We start from the raw sequence: 23,643 nt of genomic DNA on the forward strand, positions 1-23,643 counted from the left end.
TTGCTCCTCAGCGGCCCCACCCTTCCTCCAACCTGTAGTCCTGCCTCACTTCTGGTCTGGCAGATGTGAGACGCAGAGCCTTGAGGGTGGCAGCTGGCTTTTGTATGTTCTTCTCGTCCCTGGGGAAGTACTAGGTCAGAGGTATTTTCTAAGAAAATATACAGACACCAACAACTGTCTCATATTGTGGCCGAGGCAGCTCAAGCAGAAACAAATTATGTCTTTTCAGGGGCAGTTCCCGATCCAGTTTCGGCTCAAGGCGTTTACATGTCTGCCTACATGTACCAAGCCAGGAGAGGGAGCTGTGGCATGTGAACTCTATCTTATAACTCCTGCCTTATTGCACATCCTGCTTCATGTGGTTCCCACAGAGGCCAGATGGGAGGATCACTGTGGTCCTTGTCGGTCCCAAGGGCAGAGGTTGAAAATCCCAGCATCCTGGTATCTAAAGAGGCCTAAAGAATGGAGCTAGCCCTCCCTCCTGCTGTTTTCAAGATTCAGTGTTACTTTTCTGTGTCCTGGGGCTATTACTCCACTGGGGGTGGGGTGGGGGTGTGATTTGGGCTGGTTGGCAACAGAAAGTGTCTGTGAACCTGTACAGCCTTGCTGGTGGGAAGAAGCCCAGAAGTTCATGTTTGGACTTGTGGGTGTTCCTGCCTGAGATGGAGGAGGAGGTCAGGGCAAGGGCCCTGGGAGAGGGCCCTAGTAAAAGTCAGTGACCATCCCACTGACAGAACAATCTCCTGGGGCTGCCCTGCACTTACAGAGGTGCGAGCCACACACAGGAGGTTCCTTGGTCAGCACAGTGTACCTGGGTGACGTGAGGTGTCAGGATGAACCGGGAGGCCAGTCTGTCTTCCACACATCTCTGCCCTGACCTTTGCTCACTAAATGAGACAACAGAAACAACGATCTATGGACCTTTGGGACAACAAACAGGTGAGGAGAGGAGAAAAAAATATCTACTGATTATCTCTGCAATGGACTTAGAAGGGGGTAAGGGTGTGACCACACCCCCGAGTGCCCCACACCCCAAAGAGATCAATTCCCTTGTCTCACAGGCTGCACAGATATACAATGCATCTCTGTGCAAAAACAAGCACCAAACTTGTTTCATGTGTGTAAAATTTCCAAAACACACACAGAGGGATCCGTCTTTCCAGTCACAGTAACCGCGGATGTTGTCATACCATGACTTCATCGTAATACTTAAATAAATCCACGTGGTGACAAAGAATCCTGCTTTGCCACCCTGGACAGAAGGTGCTCAGGCTGCAGGGGTGGGGTGGGATGGGGGGTTGTGGGGAATATTTGAGAGTCAAGCAGCAGACTTCTCTTGGTTACAAACCCTCCACTTGTTCCTCAAGCACACAGTCAATTATTATGCACAAAGAAGAGGAGTCTACACTAAGCTGCCACAGAAAAACTTTGTTCCTAGTGACTTGAAGGCTCCTCATGGATTAGTGTGCATATGTTATACTCCCACAAAGCCGGAAGTGTTCAAGACAGCGACTCTATTTTAAAGGAAAGACACATAATGGGGTAGAGAGGAGCACTGGGCCATTGGATGGACTCAGTAGGGAGGATCATAGCTGCAAGGGATCCCACTGGCTCTCCCAGGGAAAGCCTCCCCCACCCCCATGAACTCATCTGTGTTAAGTAGTGCGCCTTAGCTCCCTTGCATTCTGTGGTGTAGGGACCAATCCCAGGCAATACAGTGCTGGAGAACTGAGTCCCAAACTATGTGTACTTAGGACTGGGAGTTTTAATGAGAGCTGATGAAGAAACTGACCTGGACCGCCTACACTTTCCACCCATGGCTTTCCAAGCGTAGGCCTCCACCCACAGCTCTGGCTTCAGCCTGCACGTGTCTCCCTACCCCCGCCAAAGCTGTCTAGCCAGGTGTGACACTACACACCTGGAACCCTGGCACGGTGAGTTCAAGGCCATCTGGGGCTGTGAGACCCAAACAAAGGGACTGGGTAGGCGGCTCAGTTGGTAAAGTACTTGCTACACAGGCTTGATGAGGGCCTGAGTTTGATCCTTAGCAACTACTTTTTTTTTCCCTCCCGTTTGTTTTTTAAGTCAGTTTGGTGGTGTTTACCTGTAATCCTAGCACTGAGGCAGGAGGATGCTAGGTGCTTACTGACTAGCCAGCTCAGTCAAATCAACAAGTACCAGTCTCAGTGAGAGACTCTATCTTATGATATTTAAGTAAACAGAAACAGAGGAAGACAGCAGAATTCGGCCCACAAAATCAAAACAAAATAATTCCTTGTTTAGATAATGATAAAGCAGCCTCAAAGAAAGCCACCAACCAATCAGGTGAAACTGTCAAAATGTATAGGACCCGATCTTGGGGCCTTGGCTTCTCTGCCACGCCTGGCACATGGTGAGCCACAAACTGAGGAGCAGGGCCTTGGTGACACCATCTATGCAGTTTTTGAGCAAATGTGACAACAGGTGACCTCAGCAGAACCGAGAGTGGCAAGGCATTTACAGCCCTACACTTTATTTGAAAACTTGCCAGGTCTGATAACCCCCACTACTGCAAAGCCAATGTTAAAAGTCAAGCCCTCAAAATTTTAAATTGTAAAATACGGCACCATCCATACACGTGGCTCCTGTTTACATTCCCAGAATGGATATTTCCCTCTCAAGCCTCGTTTCTAAGCATCGCTAATGACGTCTGTTCCATTATGGCTCTTGAGAAGCTGAGCAGCACAGCCCTGACACCACCCAAGAGTCTTCTAAAATCAAAACCATTTCCCAATCCCATTTTTTCATTAAGACCCGAAATAAAATGAGAGGCTTCTAGCTTCACCCTGCACTGGTTTTCAAAGACAGGGGTCATTTCAAAGGGACGGAGAGGTGAAGGATAATGGGTGGGAGGCAAGGGGAAAAAGATAGGGAGGCAGAGGGGAAGGACGAAGGAAGGAAGGAAGCTGAAGGGCAGCAGGGCCAGGAAGCAGACTTACCACAGGGCTGGCCCGCGCCGAGCTGGCCCTAGAGGAGGCCCGGGAGCTGGAGTTGAGGTGGCCGCTGTACTCTGAGGGCTACCACGGAGCCACCACAGGATGCAGAGATAGAAACAAAGGAACAGGGTCAGCAAAGAGGTAAGGAAAACAAAAGCCATCAAGGTGGAGCTTCAGTTAGTGTGGAGGTTAGCCACACACATAACACAGCGGGGAGGAAAGACAGGTTAGGGTTAGGGAGCTGACAGGGCTCGGAAAGGGAGTTTGCACCTGCCACAAGATCAGGTGAACATCTATCAAGAATAAAGTACAACTGCATTATCCACAGGATGCAGCTCCCAGCAAACCCCGAGCATCGTTCAATGTGAGTGGGCGTCCCATCTCCTGTGTTGGCCTCCTGAGTACGCGATGGCACTTCGCGAGATTCTGAGCTGCCTTTGGCTGCATCCCAGCTCAGAAACTAGCTAAGAAGAGGGCTGGCATTTCTGAAGGGGAGGTTTTGCTTTTCTGCCACCTTTCCAGGTGGAAATTGGAGAAACTGTCTTCTGGGTACCCCTGTCTACTTGTCCATTTAAGCTTCCTAACTCTGGATGAAGAATGATGCTGGTCACCAGGCTGTAACCTCTAAGCTTTAGTCTGTGTTCGGCCACCTGCCCTGGGACAAAAGCCAGACTGACCTGTGGGGCTGCGAGGTCTTGCAAGCAGCACCTTCACTGTGAACTGTAAGGACTCTGGATCTTTGGGGGTGCTTATGATGCCATCTTAAGGACCAGCCCCCGTGAGCAGAGCACACATCTATTCAGTTTCCGGTAGCTCTCTAGTGAGCAGATAAGGCCTGGCACACTTGCTGAATGCAGGAACAAATGACCCCAGCTCTTCGCTAAGTAATGGTCAGAGAGACTGCACCTCACGTTACCAGCCCAAGGCTTCTGGGTCAGAACACTTCTCAGAGCAGCTGGCCTGACTTGACCCTCCTGAAAACCAGCAGCTATATCATGTCCCCAGGCCCCATGTGTCATCCCATGTCCAGAAGTCACTGAGGGTTAAACAAAAGCCCTCAGTTGAGTGTTTTAAAGGGCTGTGGTCAGCATGGTCAGGGCTGCAGAGACATCCCAACTACATCTCTTCACTGGATAAAGACATGTTTGCACTCAGGTGTGGGGAGTACAGAGATATAAGGACCATGCCATGTTGTTTCCTTCCTACTTAAGGACCCTTAGTCCGTTCTGCGACCAGCTGGACTGACTTGATCCTTTGGAAGAGAAGCATCCATGTCGCTAGGCCTCAGGTATCACCTGTGTCGAGGAGTCAAGTGGCCAATGGGCAGCTAATATAAGTCAGAAAGCTCTGAGTTTGAATCACACCTCCATCTCATTGATCATGAGAGGTTGTGAAACAGGAGTTAGGACAGGCCCAAGTAGACATGCCCACCACACAGAAGAGAATGTCTGTAGGGTCCGTCTCTGCTCTCGCTTCCTGCGAGAAACAGGCCTCCGGGATGCCTGCTCAGATGGGTGGAAACTCCTCCCAGGGTGTCAAGATTGGGTTACCACACACAAGTACTAGCTGTCTCAGGGTCATGAGGGGTCAGAGCAAGTCCTGCAAAGTGAGACCAGCACCATCACAGCAACCCTTGGGTCTGTCCAAACCCCTTTCTCCTTTTCTCAGGTTCAGAAATTCATTCCTCATTATGTTACTTAGGAGCTACAAGTACCGAAGCGGATGAAACCCAACTGAGGCGAGCCTCTGACCTCGGTACAAACTGATGCACAAGGACATGAAATTAACAAGCAAAGATTTCCTGATTCCATCATCCCTGACCTTTATCACAAAGGAAAACACAGAGAGCATTTCCTCCTGTGACATCAGTCACCATCCAGCAAACACCAGTGGGTCATGCAGCACACAGTGAGGCATGATGGGAAACATGAAAAGTGCCTTACAGCTCGAGAGCCACAGGCGCTTCCCCTTCGAGCCCCACAGAGGCTGCTCTCATCCAGCACGGACGCCTGCGACAAGAACAGACTGTCAGGGCAGGAAACACACTCCTTTTTAAAGGACCACAGAGAAAACGCTGAAAGGGAAGGTTAGCAAGAGTGATATGTGCCAGGGAGAGGATCCAGAAAACTCCATGCAGGCTCCATGTCACCCTCTTCAGCTCTTCAGAGAGCCACACAGAACAAAAAGGTGTAGTAATCAGAAGGCAGACATTGAAGGGGCTGCAAGTCGGCATGCAATTTCCCGACAGTGTTGGAAACTGTTATTCTGAAAAACATTCCCCGTGAGAATCGCCAATCAAGATTGAAAATTGGCAAGCAACCCAAATGTCCTGAAGTTCGTCAAAGCAAACTCACATGCCTCGTCAACACAATTATTCTTGCGTTAAGTGGCTTTGGAATAAAACATTACAGTAATTATCGTTTCGATGTTGGATATTTTATATCCCTTCAGAAGCTGCTACACAGAAAGCAGTATTTGATTTACCTTGAACACTGCATGCAGTTAATCATAGAGAAAGAGGTTTACAAGATCTCAGGCAGTGATGTCAAACCCTGTCCCGTTTAAAGACACCTGAGTTTTCCTTATTCCTCTTCAGGAAATCCTGGCTAGCTTAGCCATGTACACATACCTAACCCCTAAGTGTGCAATGTGGTGGAAAGTCCCAGTTATTAATACAGTAACTTTGAAAACCTAGTTTTCTGCAGAATGTAAGAACCTACATTTAAAACTGGAAACTTCCAAAATTATATAGACATACGGAAATTTCCAAAGTACTATGGCAACGTGGATTAGAGTCTATTATGGCTGTCACCACATTCAGGAGCCATCTGTCTTTCTGCCAATAGGTAAATGTTGTCATTGTTTCCTTCCTAACAACCTTAAACAAGTCTTCCGAGAGACGGAACAGGGTGACGGCTGTTGTCAGCAGTCAGGGGAAAGAAAGCCCAGATCTGACTAAAGGGGACCAATAAAGACCACAAAAGGGCGGGTAAGCTATGAGTAAGTGCTGCTTCCCCAGCAGGGCAGGAAATGGGGCTCAGGGCAGGAGAGCATGTGCAACAGGCAGAGGGGAGCATGCAGGGCAGGGGTGGGGAGCACACGCACCCAGTAACTCCCAGCAGGCTTGGCAGCACGGCACAGAAAGGAAGGCTGCAGGAGGAAAGCGAATGGCAGGCTTTAGACCTTGGAAAAACAGCAACAGACCGCAACATGAAGGCTGCCACTCCATGCAGTCAGGATCTGGCAACTAAGTAACTATCATACAATGCTTAGAAGGACAAGCCAGAGTTAAGGTATTGTGTTTTCAAGGGACTGGATATATGGAAATCCAACATTTACAGGAAAGCTAAATGATACAGTTTCCAACTAGAAAATCACAGACTTTCCAAGCATCTCTGGGATGGGTTTATTTTATTCAATCATTTCTTTTCAAAAGATGCTGGAAGACCACCTGAAGCAAAGCTGAGAGATGGACATAGTCACCGGGCCAGGTTCAAGGCCACCCAGGTACCTGATAGCTCAACCCCATTATCTAGGGTTCAGCATTCCTGGGTTCAACCAATCAAGGATCAAAAATATCCGAAAACAACAAAACAAAACAAACCTATGTGCACTGAGCGTGGACAGACTCTACCCGCATCATTCTCTGAACACAGCGTACCAACTATTCTACAACATTTACATATTAGGCATCATGAGTAAGCTAGAGCTGATTTAAAATTCACAGGCGGATGTGCTGGCGTTATGCAAATGCCACATCACTTTATCTGAGGGGCTTGAGTACCTTTGGATTCTGATATCAAGGGGGACTTTGAACCATGCCCTCAGGTACAGAAAACTACAGAGAGAGCGTGTCAGAAAGAGTATGACTGTTTCTATCAGGGTCACGGTGGCAGTCAAGACACAAAGGGAGTGTAAGGCTGTTTCTGGCTCAAGGCTGGAACTTCCAAAAGCCCAAAGGGGATGCACGCCTGGAATACAGAGTAGCACAGATCTCTGAGGGTTCATGCTGGGGTACAGAAGCAGCTCTTTAGGGTACAGGACCCAGCTACAGAGTTGAGCCAGGACTTAGTACAGACCCGTAGCATAGGGTACAGGAGACAGCAGGGAAAGATGCAGGGCCAAGCAACAGATCTTCCAGCAGCTGAGTCTGCCTGCTCAGGAGACAGCCAACCTCCAAAAGCTCGCGCACTGGGATTTCTAACAAGGCGCCCTTGGGCTGCAAAAGAGCTCGCGGGCCCAGAGCAACAAAAGCCCATTTTGGCTGGATTTGAACCTTGGCCTTGTGAAAATGGGAAAGGGGCAGAGAGTCAAAGAAATGCTCAGCCCTGTCCACTTCTCCAAGATGCAGGAGGCAACGTGCACAGAGACCTTGTAGGTTGCTTCCTGGACACGTTTACAAAAGAAAAATATTATTTTTAAGAAGCAAATTGGAATCCCAAATAGGGGAACAATTGCTGGAAATGGAGAAACCCAAGAGACCAGTTCTCTGAACTTGAAGGTTTTGTTTTGTTTTGTTTTGAGTATATATTTCACACATCCCTTCTTTCCCTAAGGTCTGCTTTTCCATATTAGGTCCTAAATGACATTTTTAGGAGATCGAGGAAAGTCTCAGCAAGCTAGCTAAGCTATTCCAAACAGCCTGAGCCCGGCCCCGTTGACTGCACACTGAAGAGGTTGAAATGCCCTCTAAGTATGCCAGTCCCAAAGAGCTTTGCAGAGGAAAGAGTGGGGGAACAGACCCGGGTTCCATTATGGACAGACAGGGGCTTGGAAGCAAGGCCACTACTGGGAAGGCCGAGGTCGGAGCAAAAGAATCCCTGCAATGAAAGAAAACAGTCAAGTTGGGTGAGGTGCGTGGGGAGGTGTGAAATCACTCCATCACACGGGTGGGTTAGGGCTGGACACACAGAACACTGTCTTCGACACAACCACAACTTGCTGGGCAGGAGGGAAAGAAAGTTAGGGGAACAAGACGACTCCACTAGACTGTTAGGACTTTAAGTGAGTACGCATGTGCAACACACACACACACACACACACACACACACACGCATTGATTTTAACCAATAACAAGATCTGGTGGTTTTAGTGTTCATACTCTGAGTTCTGACCTTTAAATTTTGGTGGGTAAAGTCCTAATCAGAAATGTATAGGGACCTCAGCTTTCTGCTTTAGATAATAGTTCACCGGGGATGGCGTCCAGTCTCACCCGCTTGGTGGACATTTCATAAGAATGAATTAGGCAGGCACACTGGCAGGCTAAGTGTCAAGATCCCGAGATCCAGTCTGGAGAAATGTGTTTTATGTCTGAAGGGGCCAACTCTAATTCTGACCTTTAACTCTCAGGGTACAGATTCTTTCTGCTAAATTAGTTGGGTTGGATGCGGGCTCTGTTTCACTTGGGTAAATCTTTTAATTCTTTAGGGATTTTGTTTCCTCTTTTTTTTTAATTTAAAAAAGAAGGATTGATTTATTTTACTTTATGTTTGAGTGTTCTGCACGAATGGATGGGAGCGCACTGTGTGTGCCTGGTGCATCTGGAGGCCAGAAGAGGATGCTGGATTCTCTGAAACAGGAATTACAGATGGTTAAGAACTGCCAGGTAGCTCCTGGGAACCGAACCCAGGTCCCCAGCAAGAACAGCCAATGCTCTTAACCACTGAGCCATCTCTCCAGCTCCTTCTCTTTGTTCTTTAAGATTCACATCCATTCTGATCACAGTGCTGGGGAAATCAGTCTCATCTCACCCCATTTTACTGTGATGCTGGGGCCCAGCAGTGATGGCCTGAATTCTGGGAATAACTCAGGAGTGCCCATCCCCTGGCTTATGTGGTCTTATTCAGGTCTCCACCTACCTAACAAAGCTGGTTCCCTAGTTCTGTGAGTGGATGAGCCTTAACTAGGACATACCGGCCCCAACCGGTAGGATTCTTCAATAACTAGAAATCACCTGTCCAGGTCAATGCACATGTGTGTATGCAGATAGCTAGACTAGAATGGATTTTCATGCCGAGGCCATACCACCCCTGACAAAGTGCCACAAAGTGCCTAGAGAGGATCATTGTTTTCAGAGAGGGGGTGAGAAGGTCCAGGCTCTTCATTTCCCCCCTTTGGATTGGTTCTAACCAGACAAACAAAATACACAAGCATGCCATTCGTTCACTCATGGTAGCTGGCTGAATGTGACAACTTATGCTCAACACTGGACAAGTGTTAAGTCTGAATGACGTAGCACGTGTTAATTTCTCTCAGAATTCAGTAGAGCAGCCATTCCAAGTGGGGAAGAGGGGATCCCACACACAAGGGTGCATGCTACAAAACCTGCAGTTTCTGTAGAGAGGATGTGAAAGATTTAAATGGGAACCAACCAACTTCTCTTCCCTGGAGGACGACAATGCGGAGACTCTGCCATCGCCGCCACTGTAGCTGGAATTCTGAGCACCAAAAAGGGAGGGTTTGTGAACAGTGAGTGCTTCCTTATCCTGCCCATTCCCACGGCAAGCACAGGCACCCCACTGTGAGGACCCAGGAACCCTGGTTCACCTGAAGGATTTGCAGCATAAATTCTTTGCGAGTGAGCCTAGATGTCTGAGCTGTGAGACTTTCACACTGTGGAGCTCTGTCTCTGTGAAGCTAAGTGCTCCACTATCGTTAGCCAGTTACTTACCGAACCTCCTGTCAAACCACCCAAGACCTCGAACACCCAACTCTCCTCTTTGCCTATTTCCTTAAGTAATTAACAGTCTTCCTATTGCAGAAAAAAACTTCAGCCTTTCTTCTGCTTAATCCAGCCCCTAGATGCAGAGAGGCAAGGGGAGGCTGAGAACCAGCTTCCACCTCTGCCGTGGAAGCAGCTGGCGTTGTGTATGCTCTGTAGAGCATGTTGGGGAGGTGACACTGCACAGGAGACAGGAGACGTGGTAATCAAGGAGGGAGGAGACAGACATTCCCAAGCTTGGATCAGGCAGGTGTCTGGTTCTTTTGCATCTGGAGAGCTCCTCTCTCTGTCTACTCTTTCCTCCAGAGTCCCCCACAGCTTCAGAGCTTCTTCAGTGTAACTAGATGAAGGTTATTTTGTTCTTCGGTCATGTGACTCTCTGTAGCTACTAGTTAGACCAATTTTAAATCCAGTTTCACTCCGTGAGCCATTTTATAATCAGGCCTTTTAGCTTTTGACTTGCAGAGGCATTGCCTAAACCTTGACTAAATCATAAAGCACACATGTACTGGATATACGTATGACACATAGATGTCACCCTGAGCCACGGATGTGTAGAGGAGTGTTACCATCGAAAGGAAGTTCGACCTAAGAACTGCCAAATAACTTCAGTTATGGCAAAACACTATGAGGGAAAGCCACGACTGTTCAATATTGGGAAACCCTGCAGCTCTTATCGCTTATGCTGACAGCCACTTCTGCAGCTTGCTGAGCACAGTCGGCCACACCACTGAAGAACATGCACAGGGCAGCGACTGCAGGTTTGTGTCCCTGCAGGGCCAAGCTGCCTTAACGATTCAGCAGGTGTCAGTGTGAAGGGTGACAGAAGCCTTTAACTAGGAGTGCTCTAAAGTCTGGAACTAGAAAAGGTATAGTGGGGGGGAGGATGTCATAAAAAAAAGCACAGGTAATTCTAAACAGGTTTGAGAAGGCTCAAGCAACCTGTTCTACCAGTTTAGAAAAGCTGAAACTGTTAGCGCTCTCTCTCTCTCTCTCTCTCTCTCTCTCTCTCTCTCTGTGTGTGTGTGTGTGTGTGTGAGAGAGAGAGAGAGAGATCTAAAGAGCTTAGAAATAGAACTGAATTGACTAAATGCTATCTTAATATAATTAAAATAGATTAAATTTTACACAAGAAACATTACCAGAAGGGGAAAATAACATTAAAAACAGGAAGGTATTAGGTCATTTAACTCAGATTAATCTGTTTGGATCTTGCGGCTTAATTAAAATGTGTTCAATTTAACCTTCTGAAATGTCCAATGGCTACACCCTTGACAGAGCCCAGGCCTCTCTCGGGCTCTGGCCCTCTCTCTGTCTCTCCTTGCACTGCTCCGGCTTCTTCATTAGAATGCTTGCCTCCCACCCTTAACTGTGAGCACCTAAGACGCCAGAATTTGTGTTGGCTCTCACACATGCATCTTTAAGACAAACATCAAAACATAAACATTAAAGCTTGAAATATGGAGAACTGAAAACGGTGGGCTTCCATCCACGTGAGAGCCGATTCACCAAAAGACGTATGAAGGCAGCAGTGGCAAGCTAATTCTGCTTCCTGGTCTTTTTAGGAATACTTATCAGCTTTTTTAACATCTAGAATGCAAATCATGCTAGGAATGCTAGAAGGCTAACATTCTGAGAATGTTAGAATGTGCTACAGGCGTGGGGGAGGGGGCAGGGATATACAAAAAAAGCAAAGTAACTAAATTTAGCAATATATTTTAGACACGTTGAAGCAGCATCCCCGAGAGCACGTGCCATGCATGGTTGCTGTACTAACCCTGCCAGATCTTCTACTTAGGGACTGGGATCCGCAATAATCTCCATCATAACCGTTAGTCTGTTTCAACAGAGAGAGAAGAGGTCACATCAGCATAAGGAATAGCACAGGTACAAACCAGAGAGCAAGAGTTACCCATGAGCCTTCTCTGCAGAGGGAATGAAGGGAACGGGTGGGGTAGCTCAGGGAAGCACAAAGCCTGGCCACCCACCAAACTGCCAGCATGCCACTCACTCCTCAGAAAAGTCTGGAAAACCTGGCACCAGTGACATTCCCTCCTGTGAGTGAGGCACATGGCCCGACGTAGCTACTTTTTTGGACAATTTTCTTACCGTGTGTGTGCTCATGTATGCTTGTGTGTGTGTGTGTGTGTGTGTGTGTGTGTGTGTGCACATGTGCGCATACATGCATGCATTTGTTTATGTGTGTGTAAGTAAGCTTGTGTCCAGTTTTAGGTTAGTGCCTTGGAAACTCTAGATTTCAAGAAGGCTGAACACCAGACTAGAGGGCAGGGACCTGCCCAAGTCACGTAGGTCAGTTAGATTCCAGGAAAGGACCGGAAAATATAGCCCTAATGAAACCACGTCCCTAAGATTCAGAATAATGTCCATGTAACCTGTAACTAAAGGCAGAAGTCTCCTGAGAAAGGACTAGTAAACCTCCAGGAGTCACCTTTCGGTCATCCACTCTTCCTCTTTGTGTTTCTAGGTGAGGTGGGAAGGCGGACTTAATGATGCTATCATTTGTCCTCTAGGAAGAAACCAAACCAGATCATCTGAAGGCTGGACATATCTGGTCTGCCTGGCTCCCTTGTTCCCCCCCAAGCGAGGGGCCATCTAAAACACTCCACTGCATCTACAGGGAATGGTCTATTTTCCTGTATAAAGGAATGACGTATGGGGTAAAAAACCATCAGAGATCAAAGCAGCTTCAAATATGGGACAAGGAAGAGTGGCCTCACATCTGGTAAAGATGGACAGGGGTTTATCTGTCTCATGCCTCAGAGGCTCAAGTGGTGAATGCAAAGTCTGCCCTGGGCCCTTGGGAAAGTTATTCAATCCACCCACACTTTCACAGCCGTGATAATCTGCACAAGAATGAATAGATTACAGGGCCATGATGAGGGGGCCGTGAGTGTCATGGGTCTCCTGGACGCCCACATTAGCCTCTGGAGGCACCTGATGGTCACACCAGAAGGTAGGAGGGCTTGGCTCTGGAGGGTCCTGACTCCAGGAAAGCAGGGGTGTGCCTAGCCTGTACTAGATAGTCATGGCATCAGCCTTTCTGATGGACAGTACTTGCTGTATGTTTCTCCGTGTAAGTCACAGGCACATTCAGAAGTCATTGACATGGGAAACAAAACAAGAAAGGTTTAGTTGAGACTCGCGAGTGGCACACTTGATGCGTTCAAATTAATTTTTAAAAGAAAAGACAAAGGCCGGATGGTGGTGGCGCTGGCCTTTAATCCCAGCACCTGGGTGACAGAGGCAGGAGGATCTCTTTGAGTTCGAGGTCAGCCTGGTCTACAGAGAAACTTTGCAAGTTCCAGGATAGCCGGGAATACACAAAAACAAGCCCTGTCCTCCAAAAGAAAAGAGAAAAAGAAAACACTCTAAAGTGAAATCCAAAAATGCCCCTGGCCTTGGCTAAAATTCATATGCAGCCCAAGGACCAGGCCTCGAAACCGACTCTGAATTTAAAATACAAAGGATGATATCTAGAAACAAGTTTAAGTACATTTGATTCCTTAAAGGTGTGAGGAGCGGCTAGTTTCACGTAAGCTGTGGCAGTGCTCTGTGGCTAGGGGACAGGCGCTGCCGGGGCACACCCAGACTCTTAGGCCTCTGCCGGGGCACACCCAGACTCTTAGGCCTCATCCTCGGCTTCCTCCTAGCTGGCTTGCCTCACCAGGCTAGGGCTGTTACAATGGCACACTGTGGGAGATGGGGTAAGAGCTCTGTGGGGACCCTGGGGGATCACACACGCTCAGCAGACACGTGGCACAATTTATTAATGATTGGCATTAAGCATAAAAGTAAATTTTCCAAATAATTTTGAGATGGAGAATACGTTAAGCCCAGGGGCTCTGAGATTTAAAAAAAAAAAAAAAAATCACACCTGCGACGTCCCGGAGAAGAGATTACAGGTTTGCAAAGCTCACTGGAGAATTCTTTAACTGTACACACTTCCAAGGGATGGAAGGCATTAGGGCTCTCAGATAAAAGGCTCATTTCAAGGACTTTATTTTTGTTGCTGAACTGGAGTCTTTCCCAAAGGTTATTTACACAGCCAAAGAGCCAGCTTTTATTATTATTATTATTATTATTATTATTATTATTATTATTATTATTATTATTAATTTTGAGACAGGGTTTCTCTGTGTAACTTTGGAGCCTGTCCTGGAACTCACTTTGTTGCCAGACTGGCTTTGAATTCACAGAGATCTGCCTCCCCACTGCTGGGATTAAAGGTGTGCTCTACCACCACTGCCTGGCTGCCCCCAGCTAGTACTCTTAATTTGAATGGTTACAGATTAGGAGAGCATGGGGTTTATTAAGCAAAATGATTTCTTCATGGTCTTTTAAAAGGACACAGAGAGGCCCTGGGAATTCTCGGTCTGGTGGGTTATTATTTGAGGAACCCATGGGGGGGGGGTGGCCAACAACCGACCCTCAGCACCCACTAGAGAGCGGGACCCAGGTACTGCAATCCATGCTTTAGGGTCCCATCCATAGGCCAGGAGGCAGGGGGAGGGTGATGGCCTCATAGTGTCCTGGGTGAAGACTGACAGTTGAACTTTGGAAAAGCACCCAGCAAGTTAGTAAGAAACAGCATGGCTCTCATCTGTCACTGCACACAGTTAGAGACACACAGCAAAATTATCTGACCACCTCACCCAGGCGTAAGGACTCCCATACTCCAGCTCAGGCTGGGCCTGTTGGCATGAGGGTGGAAGAGGAGAATAGAAATGGGAGTGCCAGAGGTAAGAGAGAGCTAAGCAATCATAGAGGCAAAACCAGGCAACCTTTAAGATCTTAACAGAAACACATTTCCCATGACTTCGAATGTCTTACTTAAAAAAGAAAACACTTACATCAGAACGATAGCCATCGTAAAAATCTAAGAACACTAAATTGCTTCTATGCAACAGTTGCTTAGTTCATGAAACACAAAGCCCATTTGCATCATACTTTCTTCCTGACATAGATATGATCTAATTAAATTAGAGAAAGGTCTAGAGATGCGCCATCGCCAGGTTTTAAATAAAGATAATTAAAACCTGACGATAACCCCCAATCTTGGCTTCCCCAGGGGACTATGTTTGCTGATTCCAGGATGGTAACTACCCCTCCTGGCCTTTAGGGCTTACCATCCTTGTCATCTCAATAGAGAAGACATGTCTGGGGAGTCAAGAAAGAAACCATCTTAGGAATTTGCACAGTAAAGGCTTCCTATTATTAATATATCAAACAGCATAATCTGGCCCCCACGGACACAGAGTGAGATGTGATTACACTAGGCAGGGTTGACAGATGCCCTGAGGTTCTCAGCTGTCCCAACCAGCAGGGGACAGAGTTTTGGGCACCTGGCAGGTGTGAAAGTCTCTGGGCGAATCAGGAGTGGCACTGTCACCGTGACCTCAAGTGGGTCCCTAAATGCTCTGGGCTTATCCCACACCAACAAGATTAGCAGGTTTTTACCTCTTATTTCCAGGGCCCCAGCTCTCAGATCTGGATTTCCTTTTTTAGTCTAGTTCTTTGAACCCCCCCCCCCCCAAAAAAAAACCAAACAAAGTAATTTTGGGGGTGGTGGCATATGCCACACTGTAAGTGAAACTCAGAAGATCACTTTCGGAAGTTAGAAGTCACTTTCTACCAAGTGGGTCCCAGGGTTTGAACTCAGGTTGTCAGGCCTGGTAGCACTGGCTTTTACCCACTGAGGTTCTTCAGTCTACCACGGGAGAGTCGTGTAGCACATGCATGCTGGTAGTGAAATTCACTGACTTTTCTCCCATTCTTGTCTTCAGCTCGCTAACTGTGGACCTCCCGTGTGAAGCTTCAGACCTTAGGACAGATCCACTGGAATCTGACACAGAGTCCAGCATGGAGCCTCAATTCACTGGAGGCTCATACGGAAGGTGAATGACTGCTGTAACACATGCGGTGTTGACACTACAATAAACCCTTTGGAGCCAGGACAGCCCCATGGCCACCCCCTAGACTCTTAAGATGGCGAAGTTCCTCCCTGGGGAGCCCGAGGGACCACAGGTCTGAAGATGACACATTGTTCCAGAGATTTGGGTTCTGCTTCCATCTCCCGCCTATTCTATCTCTGATCCCTGATCATCGGCTTCCTTCTCGACAGTTCTGGGGAAAGCTCTCTTGCAAAGTTACCACCAGGAGGTTACATCCATGGGCCAGTTCTCTGTTCTGCCCTTCCAGTCTCTCCCCTGATGCCCAACTGTTCTCCCCGCCCCCTCGGTTTCGAGGGCCAGACCTTTGACACCTCCCACAGCTGCAATGCCCGGGCCTGGCCCCAGATGTCCCAAACTGAGCTTGTACTTAGATTCCGCTTACATAAATCTTGCTTCCTCTAAAGCAGATCGTGTCTGAGGGGCCTCTGAGGAAGTCACAGCTGCATCGTCAAAGACTCTCAGCAGAAACTTCCGAGCACTTGTTTCACACGTAACTGCCCAACAAAACCACACAGGGTCTGGTCTTAAGCTAGGAGGAAAGGGACGGGGTGGCGGCTTTATTGTTATACGCCAAGGTAAGCACACCCCTTCAGTCAAGAGGTAATACTGTGCGACCTAACTGTCGCTGTGACGAGAAGCCAGCCCTTAGTACACCAGAGCGGCTGCTTGGAGACCTAGTTATCACAGTAGTGAGATGCCATGACCACCCTGCAGCCAATCGAACGGACACGCTTACTAAGCTCAAACCTAACTACTCTGCTTTGTTTCCCAGAGCATGCACTGACATCTAATGCAGCTACAGAGGCTGCGTTCATTAGCCGTGGAGCTGTCAGTGAGGAGCTTCCGGTGCGGTGTGGAGCACTTGCCTAGTACGGGTGAGGCTCTACACCCAAGCCCAGCGCTGCAAAGAACCCTCACTATAGCTGACTGGAAGACCGGGGGTGGCGGAGGTCACAGCCTCCTCCCCAGGGAGCCTCCAGCTGTTGCAGAAACATCTTCAATTACGCATGGCTGCCTTCCAGCCTTCTATTTTTTTTTTTTTTCCTTTTGAGACATGGCTTCTCACTGGCCTGGGACTTGCTAAGTAAGGCTAAGTTAGGTGGCCAGTCAGCTTCACTAACCGTCCCTTGAACTGGGATCACAAGCACATACCACCGCACATGGCTTTCTTCATGTAAGTTCTGTGGGGTGGAACTCAGGTCTTCGTTGACCACTTGAACTATTTCCCCAGTCCAACTCCCGGCTGGTTTAACCAAGGCTGGCTTTTACTGGAGAGTGTGTAGCAAAGTGGGCATGCAGTGTGCCTTCAAGTCCTCGCCATCACACCAACAGTTCTGAGACAATCACTAACCACGGTCCTGTAGTTTCATATTGTGGAGAAACTATTGAAAACCGACACCTTCTACTCTTTGGGAAATGACAAGTAACACCCAGCCCGGCCCAGCCCGGCCCAGCCCGGCCCTCAGTTAACTTATATACAAGCACTTCATCAGTGATGTGGGGGGGGCCAGCAGAGGAGGGGGTGATGATCTAAAAACTGAAAGCAGGGACAGGAAATCAAAGGTGTGCCATGCAGAAGCAGTCACGCCATTACTGACCCTTAGGCTGCCGCGACTACCCACGGACAAGCGCTCGTCTTCGTCAGAAGCCTAGTAAAAGACAGGACGAGAACACAACCATGAGCCCGACTGGGAAGAACCTGCCGATCCGACTCCGCAGCAGTGGGTGGTCCAGCCACCCTGAGAGCTCAGAGGGTGTGAGCCCAGGCCCTCAGTATGCCTCAGTTTGCCTAAGACTGCTTATGGAAGCACATAAGGAGGGTTATTAATAAGCCTCAATGATTATAAAAATTATTTATGGGTATTTAACAGCAACAATAAGCATTTACATGGTGGGGAATAATATATTAATAATAATATTTAAGCATTTCCAAACAGGGATGGGGAGATACAGTTTAGCAGTGGTAGGTAGGGTGCCTAAACTTACATGAGGCCCTGGATTCAATATTTAGTTTTTTAAAAATCCCAAACACAATTTCTTTACACAATTTTGCCCCAATAAAGAGTACGGTCTTTATTCAGGTAAAGATAGCAGTTTTATACCAATAATAGCAACTACTGCGTCTATTTCAGCCACTAGAGAAACAATTAAGGCTCCGTCAACTTGTCCCTTGCCATGAGGGAGCGTGGTACTGACCGATGTGTTTCTCCGGAATCTACGAGAGTAGCGCTCGCTGTCTTCCTACCGAAGCAAAGGGAATGGCAGAGAGAGGTTAGAGAGAGCAAGGCAGAATCCTTAGAAACCCCAGAGGATCCTCAGAATCGAGCGTTTCTTATCTACATGGCAAATCAGTATTTTCTCTGGTTTTGTTTAAAGGGTCTAAAGAAAGGACTGTGGGAAACAGCTCCTTGGGGGAGGTCCCTAAGAACCAACAGCCAGAGGGCAGTGAGCAAGAGCTGGGGCAGCAAGGACGCCTTGCTTTTTGTAACCCTATAACCTGGTTTAAAATCAACTCTCTTCCCCTCTGAACTGACTCCCCTTTGGGAAGTGATTTCCCCAGAAAACTCCATTGGGGATGCCACCCAGCTTGCTCTATGGACTCCAGGATGAACAGGTTTCTGCATGCTTGTCTCTGGAGTAGAAGGGGGAGGCACAGAGCTCTCAAAATTGATTAGCAGTTTTTCTTTCTGGAAGATTTGCCCTCTTTTAACTGTCCTTAAGATTTGATAAGAAGACACACCTTAGGGGAGGTGTGACACAGCTAACTGGGCTGGGCCATGAGTTTTTATATCACACATAGCATCTAAGATGGCAGAGATGGCCTTGACTCTCCCTCAGGCTATTTAAGGGTGAGGAGCCTGGACAAGAACATTTCCAGGACTTCAGTGCCAAAAGCCTGCGTCAAAATCTAGGACGGCAGCCAGGATCTGAAGAGGCGGATAGCTTAATAAGACCAAAACTTTGCTCTGGGATCAATGGAAAGCACCAAAGGGTGAGCCACCCAGAGTCTTGCCACTTGGGTACCTCTCCTGAGAGGCCTGGGGGCAGGTAGGCTACCTGGTCTTGGCTGCCCTGGGAAGGCAGACAGGTTCTAAAAAGAAAACAGATTGGGGGGAGTCTCAACAGTACGGGTTTACATGGTCACAGAGGAGACCAGAGGAGCCAACAGCAAGAGAGCCTGAGTCAAGGGTGCGAGTTCAGAGATGGGAGTGATAGGGCAGCTGGCTGTCCATGAAGGAAGGAAACAGTCTAGGGCCTCTTCTGGTTCATCAGAACAGCGAGATGTTCTGACGGTAGCCGGAGGTTCTCTGGAAAATTCTTGCACAAGGGCACATGCCTCGCTTGAGTCCCCGGGGATCTTCCGATGCAGAGAACTGGGGAAGCTGCGGCAATGGTGCCTCACACAACACCAGCCTGCAGATATCAGCAGTCCCCTCCAGCAGAGGGACAGGTCACATGCCTGGCCAGGCCGTTCCTAACAATGCCACACCAGATGCAGAAATGCCCTGAGGAAGACCTCTGAGTATCAAATTACAGTGCAAGTGGAATCTACTGGCACAATTAAACTGCAGTCAGGATTCAATTATAAACCATTTAAGTCTTAAAATGATATTCAAGGCCTACCATCCACTGCTCGATGTCGCCCCATTTTGTATCCAGCCCATAATATTTCTACAGACAGAAAGGGAAAGAAAATTAGGCAAGAAGTAAACAGTAAAGACATAAGAGATGGTTCCACCATGCTCTCCCACCCGGAATGACTTTTGGAGGCGGCATGCCAGGCACGGTGGCCACACAACTGGGGTCTGCAGAGAAGCCAATGGTTGAGCACTGGTGCAGCAGCCTGAGAGGAGACCTCCTTCCTTCCCGGCCTGCTAAGTCCAGAGCAAAATGCTCCTAAGATGGGATGACCATCCAGGAAAGCAAATCTTGTGCAGAAGCCCGGCAGGCCCCTCTGCAAAGCAGTTCACAGCCTTAGGGCACGCTTGCAGAAGGAACAAATGCTGTCTAGGAGCGCAAGCTGAGACCCATTCCATGCTGCTGCCCCAGGAAGGGTCCCCAGAGGAGGCAGGGAGCAGTGTGCTGAGCCGGCTTCTAGCTGTATGCTGCTATGACACCTGTGCCAGATGCAGGTCGGAGAAGTCAGATCTGCTGACAGATGTCTGAGACCTGCAGAGCAGGCCTTTGGGTAGGAAGAGGCTGTGGCTACCAGCTCCAGGTTTTACCCACCTACTCTAAGCCACAGTGGTCCAAATCAGACTGAACAAGGTAGGTCGAAACAGCTGCTTCTATCGCTAGTGTGGCCCAGGTTGGATGAGAACCTGGGCTTGACAACCGGCTTGGCATTGTTCCTTATTTCCTCCCCAATTTCCAGCAAGAAAATGAAGGAACAGGAAACCAAACCTCCAGGATCTCACATTTTACACACTTTAAGCTTACAATCAGAAACATAAAACCGGGTGTGAGAAATACAAGGCCACTTTTAAAATGGCTTTCTAGTCACTCAAACATGCTGTGATCATTATGTTTGGTTTAGTTTCACCTTGAAGGAGGGCTGGATTTCAGACATGTGGTATATAGCCCTGCCCTTCCTCAGAGAGATGTTGGTAAGTAGAAAACCAAAAGAGAAGAAATTAGGAGGGAGAACTCACACGGTCTTGAAAAGCCAAGAGTGTCAAGCTAGTGCAAAAGAAAGCCACACAAGCAGTCTTTTCCCGCTAAGTTACGTGCAAAAGCCGCATCTGTGTACAACAGAGGTTCTCAACCTGAGGGTTGCATATCAGATATCCTGCATATCAGATATTATGATTCATAACAGTAGCAAAATGACAGTTATGAAGTGGCAACAAAATAATATTATGGGTGAGGGTCACCGCAGCATAAGTTGTGTTAAAGAGTCACAGCATTAGGAAGGTTGAGAACCAGCATTAGAAAGGTTGATGCACAAGGTTCTGCAGGGTGCTGACCCATGAGAGGGTTGTGAATGGGGAGATCAAAAGCCAAAATTATCGTTGCTGTGTATAGTTGCCATGGAAGCCACCGATCATCCACCTCTATCTGGTCCCACATCTGTTGTCAGCTGAAGTCTTTGAAATGTATTAACTTGGTAGAACTAGCTTCCATCAAACCAAACCCTAAGAATGTTGTAGGCTAGCGCCTAAAACCCATGGTGAGATTTCCCTTCTCTGCTCTGGCTTGTCTACACAATGTCCCCACCAATGTATATGGGAAACGCCTTGATTTATGACTTACTTTTGTTTTGTAACTATAAAAAGTTTAAGTATAGGAGGCAACATGAATCCCTGGCCATGGTCATTCATTTCTGGCTCAGAATAAACTCTCTTATTCCCCTTGCAGCAAGAGCTGTTTGGTTTTTTTTTGTTATTGCTTTATTTTTTGTATCAATACCAAAATAAATAAAAGCAAACACTTGCTAAATTGTCCAAGGCACATTTTAATTTCATTTCCAGTGAGTGCCTTGTGTTAAACCCTCTTCTGTACTCAGCTAATGCTAGCTCCATCCTCACCTATGACATCCAGATCCTCATTCGTGTGTAACATATGGCGCCCTTGTTTCTGTCTGATTTTTAGTTAACAAGACAGGAAGGGAGCCAGACTGAGGCACAAGGTGCTTGACTTTGAGAAACAGCCTTGAGCACCGAGGAGCTAATTGGCCCAATGGCCACAGGACCAGCAGAGAACGCTCCTGTCCTCACCACAGTTTTGAGCATTAAGGAAAGCCTTTCCTTCTCTTGGACTTAGACAAACGGTGTGGGTTTCTGGAGCTCCTCCAGCTGTGCCCTGCACCTGAGCTTACATCTGACAGTTCTCCCATCGCATCTCAGGCCTGTCGGCAAAAACCCAACCATGACCTGAACAGGAAAGGGCAGGAAGTGAAGGGAAATGGCCAGATCTAGCCCCTTTCCTGTAGCCTCACTTCCATCAGAGCTCCCCAGCCTTACAAGAACCTGTCAGAGTCCTCCTGGGGTTCCAGGGGACAGGGGACACTGGCTTCAGTATCTGTTCCATATCGAAGGCTAGGACCACTAACAGTGTGCCTACAGATTCCGCTGGCTATCCACTGGACCTTTCTGCCTCTTCAGGGGAGATTTTCCAGTGGAGGTAGGATGGGCTGGGCTGAGGGTTATCAAACTGAGCTCAGGATTGCTTACAGTGGGCTCTGAGGCTTACCGGTGACATGTATAAGAGGCCTGTGTGTTCCGAACTCTAAGATCTGTGTTCTTACTCTGACTTATCACTTTAAAAGGAGGACAGCTATTCCAGGTAGAGACTAAACACGTTCAGGAGGAATACAAGCTCCCCCACATGGGAAAGGCCCACACATGGGAAAGGCTCACCAAGCCCCATAACCTCTCTCAGGGGCCAGTTGCACCCACTCCCCCATGGCTGAGCCGCAAGTCCCTGGAGAGCCAGCTCTCAGTATGTTCCGCTCACTGTCTTTCTAAGCCTCAGCAGCTGTCATGGAATGGAAAAACACATTAGCCTAGAATGCTCTAGTGCTGAGTCAGGAGAACAGCTGGATTTTGTCCCTATATCTTTTTTTAATTAAAACTTTTAATTCCACCTCGAATAATCTATGATCTTTTACTCTCTTCTTAATTCTAGATTTTTATTCTTTTCTGCACTGAAACTTATAACTTGTGATCCTCTGTCTCAGCCTCCCAAGTGCTGGGACTACCACACCTAGCCTAATAACCAATTCCTCTATCTATCTGTCTGTCTGTCTGTCTACCTATCTTCTCTCCCTCATTTTTTTGAGACAGGGTCTCATCACTGTTTATGTAGACCAGACTGGCCTCTGAACAATCACATAATCCCAGTATAGCCTAAACTATGGGTGATCCTCCTGCCTCTGCCTCCTGAGTGGTAGGATCAGAGCACAACAATGTCTTACTATGTGGCAATTTGCACTGGTATGTTTAAGGTTTTTTTTTTTTTTTTTTTTTTTTAATAAAGTCATCTGGAAAAAAAACCCTTTAATTTTTAATATACAATTTTAAAGGCTTCCTCCAATTCTAAAATGTGGTTTGTGTTAGAATTCTTTTCTGCATCGGAGACAACTCTCCAGTTCCTTGAGGCAAAAGGATCAAGGGATGTGTTCGATGCACGGCTGCAGCCTCGTGTGAAAGACTTGTTAATCAGGCAGGCAGACAGAGGTGGCGGTGGGCACAGCAAGCAGGGTGGGCAGCACACGGCATTGCTCTGCAGAAGTCAAGGCCTCGGGAAAGGGAGAGCAGCACATGCGTATTAGAGATGAAGGACAGAGCCTACCTTCTGGACTTGGTAGATCTACAGCAAAGGGGAAAGGGGAAGAAATAGAAGAGGCAGTTAAAATTGCAGGAACTGTTCAGCAACAACTAGAAATATGAACGAACGCTGTACTGCAGGAAAACAAAGATTGCCGATTAAATATGAAGAAAAACAAATTAAGTCCCACATCTTCGCTCCTTCTGTGCAGTTCTAGACGACGGCTGGGGGTCGCTCCACACCGGTGTCTGCAGAGACCACTGGTACCTAATGCAGAGTATGCTTGGCCAATTGCCACACCGGGAAATAGGAATTAAAGGCATCTTTTCAGACTTTAAAGGAGATGGGGACCAGCAGGGAAGATGCAGAGGGAGTATGGAGGGGCATGAGAGGGGAATGGCGGGGGACTCTGATCAAAATGTATCATATATATACACACACACATGAATGAAATTGTCAAAGAGCAAACACTAAATTACCTTTAAAAGGAAAACTGCTTTTCTTACTAATAAAGGTTTAACCAGAAAAGTGTCCAATTTTAAGTAGGAAATTGAACGAGCAGATTCAGAAACAATTAATAGAGGCTTTATCATCCTGGTCCATTGCAGATTTATAGGAAAGAATAACAAGGACATTCTGGCAAAACGCTGCAGCCATGGGAATGTGCTGACATACAAGAGGGGCTTCCTCTCCCAACAGAGAGGTT

The 23,643-nt window shown here is 47.7% G+C and overlaps 1 protein-coding gene across 7 annotated transcripts in view; it reads right to left on the reverse strand.

The window, feature by feature from the left end:
* The window catches only part of Lrrfip1 (LRR binding FLII interacting protein 1), a 129,588-nt gene that overhangs the window by 35,480 nt on the left and 70,465 nt on the right, over positions 1-23,643 (reverse strand). Inside the window, exons 3-12 of one of the 7 annotated variants that reach the window (XM_038338314.1) lie at positions 22,962-22,979; positions 19,293-19,340; positions 17,865-17,909; positions 17,267-17,317; positions 14,370-14,408; positions 11,474-11,533; positions 9,347-9,412; positions 7,718-7,795; positions 4,919-4,984; positions 2,979-3,056 (exon numbers count right to left, since the gene is read on the reverse strand). The exons of 5 other annotated variants lie outside the window; for them this stretch is intronic. In XM_038338314.1, the coding sequence (XP_038194242.1) occupies positions 2,979-3,056; positions 4,919-4,984; positions 7,718-7,795; positions 9,347-9,412; positions 11,474-11,533; positions 14,370-14,408; positions 17,267-17,317; positions 17,865-17,909; positions 19,293-19,340; positions 22,962-22,979 (549 nt within the window). Of the gene's footprint in view, positions 1-2,978; positions 3,057-4,918; positions 4,985-6,080; positions 6,126-7,717; positions 7,796-9,346; positions 9,413-11,473; positions 11,534-14,369; positions 14,409-17,266; positions 17,318-17,864; positions 17,910-19,292; positions 19,341-22,961; positions 22,980-23,643 lie in introns of all 7 variants that reach the window. One more of the 7 variants, XM_038338315.1, reaches the window with a different exon arrangement.

This window comes from Arvicola amphibius, chromosome 8 (genome assembly GCF_903992535.2).
Source record: "Arvicola amphibius chromosome 8, mArvAmp1.2, whole genome shotgun sequence".
Classification (NCBI taxonomy): domain Eukaryota; kingdom Metazoa; phylum Chordata; class Mammalia; order Rodentia; family Cricetidae; genus Arvicola; species Arvicola amphibius.